General features: G+C 34.7%; 1 protein-coding gene across 1 annotated transcript in view; it reads left to right on the forward strand.

Moving 5' to 3' along the window:
* LOC105311866 (serine/threonine-protein phosphatase 6 regulatory ankyrin repeat subunit B-like) overlaps positions 1-2,452 on the forward strand; it is a gene marked incomplete at its 3' end in the record, with an annotated part of 4,289 nt that extends 1,837 nt beyond the window's left edge. The window contains exons 2-4 of the mRNA XM_011408868.1: positions 4-654; positions 1,033-2,017; positions 2,105-2,452. Of these exons, the coding sequence (XP_011407170.1) occupies positions 4-654; positions 1,033-2,017; positions 2,105-2,452 (1,984 nt within the window). The remainder of the gene's footprint in view (positions 1-3; positions 655-1,032; positions 2,018-2,104) is intronic.
* Between the last annotated feature and the right edge of the window lie 21 nt (positions 2,453-2,473).

Here is a 2,473-nt window from a genome sequence, read left to right on the forward strand (position 1 = left end):
CAGTATCTAGTTAATGAATGTCACGTTGATCCAGACATAGCAGATAGCTCTGGTAACACGGGATTGCTTTACTCAGCACTGGGTGGTCACGTTGACCTCGTGATTATGTTTTTAAAGAAGAAGTGTAACGTGTCTCAGGTGAATAGAGAAGGATCGACTTTATCATTATTAGCATGTAAGAGTGGAGAAGTAGCATTAGTTGATCAGCTTAAGCAGTTTGGTATTTTCTCAGAAGATGACATAGATTTTAACGGATGTGGAATAGTAGATTATTGTGCTATGAATGATAGTGTAGAGCTTCTAGTGTATCTTTATAATAATCATAAAAGGGAATTATTTCAAAAAAGAGATCGTTTTGGTGGAACACCACTTCATATAGCATGCCAGTATGCTTCATCAGGTTTCATTATGAAAATGGTTAATATTTTTGGATATAAAGTATTACTAGAAGCTGATTATAGTGGTCGGTCTTCTCTTCATTACTTATGTAAGGGATTGGTTGATAAATACTGCATTACAGAAGTGTATAACAAGCTCACTGCACCATGTGATATACCTTTACTCATGCAAATTCCTACATTTAATGTCTATTACAAGGAATACTGGCATAAATACATATCACTTAATATAAATTTTACTAAACAGCATAAAAGAGTGAGCCTTTTGTCTACACTCCTCAAGAAGACAAGCATTATTAATAATTTCAATATAAATTCTATTACTGCTACTGGTCAATCATTGGTTCATTTAGCATGTACTAGTGGTAGTGTATTATTAGTGAAGGTATTAGAGGAGTATGGTATTAATACAAGTTCATTAGATTATGAGGGTCGGTCTGCAGTACATTATGCTGCTTTATCAGGTTCACCTACTCTACTCAGTTATACTGTATCTAAGTATAGCTTGATTGCCAGTCAACCAGACTACAAAGGTATAGTACCATTAGCATTAGCTTGTATGTCAGGTAGTATCAATGCAGTAGAATTTATTATGAATACTAGTGACATTGATATTAATATAACCTGTAATAAGGGTAGAACACCTCTTCAATATTCATGTTGGCATGGTAATGTTGATCTCAGTCAATACCTCATTGAAGTACAAGATAGTGACATTAACATAACAGATAATGGTAAATGGAATGCATTAGATCATAGTGCTAAGAGTGGTAACATGAAACTAGTTCAATACCTCATTAATAATCATCAATTGCGTCTCACATCATTTATATTACTTCAAGCAGTGCGTAGTACTAAACTATCATTAATTAAATTATTAGTTAATAAATATAAACTAGATCCTCAAGTTAAAGCTAGTGACGGTATGCAAACAGTTCATTTTGCAGCTGAAGTTGGTGCTATTGATGCCTTGGAGTATTTAGTAAAAGATTGTGGATGTGATTTGGATAGAGTAGGTGGAATAGGCAACATGAATGTGTTTCATCATTCTATGTTAAATGGTCACTTTTCATGTACTAAATATATTATTAATAATTATCCACAATATACTAGTCTATTACATTCTACCGATGATAATGATGCTCTTCCAATTCATGATGCCTGTGCTAGTGGTGTATCACAACTAGTGACGTTTCTAATTGATGTAATTAAATGTGATACAACTACTGAAGATAAGAATGGCTTTACTTGCGTCACACACGCATGTGCCTCTGGTAATCTTGATCTGTTAAAATTATTAATAAAACAATACAACCTTAATCCTAGAATATTCAGGAGCTCCTCATCACCAGAAGCTGCAGTGGCATTTGGAAATGTTCATATGCTAGAATGGCTCAGACAAGAGTATCATATCAATGTAGCCTCATTTAAGAATGGTGTATTACCTTTTGCCGCTGTGCATTTCAACCGTTTGTATTGTTTAAAGCATTTATTAAACAATTATTCATTTGATATTAATGCCACTGATCCTAGAAATGATACTCAATCTACACTCCTTCACATAGCATGTCAGGAAGGACATGTTGCTATAGTTCTCTACCTCACTAGTCTTCCTCAGTGTGACGTATTAGCTAAAACTTCAAATGGATCAACAGTTCTTCATTTATCATGTAAAAGTCGTTCTCTTCCTATACTCAAACATCTAGTGGAGGAGCATCAGTTGGATCTCACTATTAAAGATTACAATGGAATAGCTCCAGTTCATGTAGCCTGTGAAGAAGGATCATTGAGTATAGTCAAGTACATTATAGACCATTCACCATTATCTCTTGATATGACCGACTCTTTTGGACGTACTCCACTACTTATTGCAGCTTTCTCTAAGAACCTTCCCATCATTCGTTACCTCAACAGTAAAAAATGCAACATTTCTATACTGGACGATAAAGGGTTTAACGTAATACACATATCGGCAAAGGGAGGGTCTTTGGATATATTGAGGTTTTTCATTGATGGTGGTTACTGTAATCCTGATATCACTAATGCTTCTGGTTGTACTCCACTTTATCTGTCAG

Source organism: Amphimedon queenslandica, unplaced genomic scaffold (assembly GCF_000090795.2).
Source record: "Amphimedon queenslandica unplaced genomic scaffold, v1.1 AMPQUscaffold_12758, whole genome shotgun sequence".
Lineage (NCBI taxonomy): Eukaryota > Metazoa > Porifera > Demospongiae > Haplosclerida > Niphatidae > Amphimedon > Amphimedon queenslandica.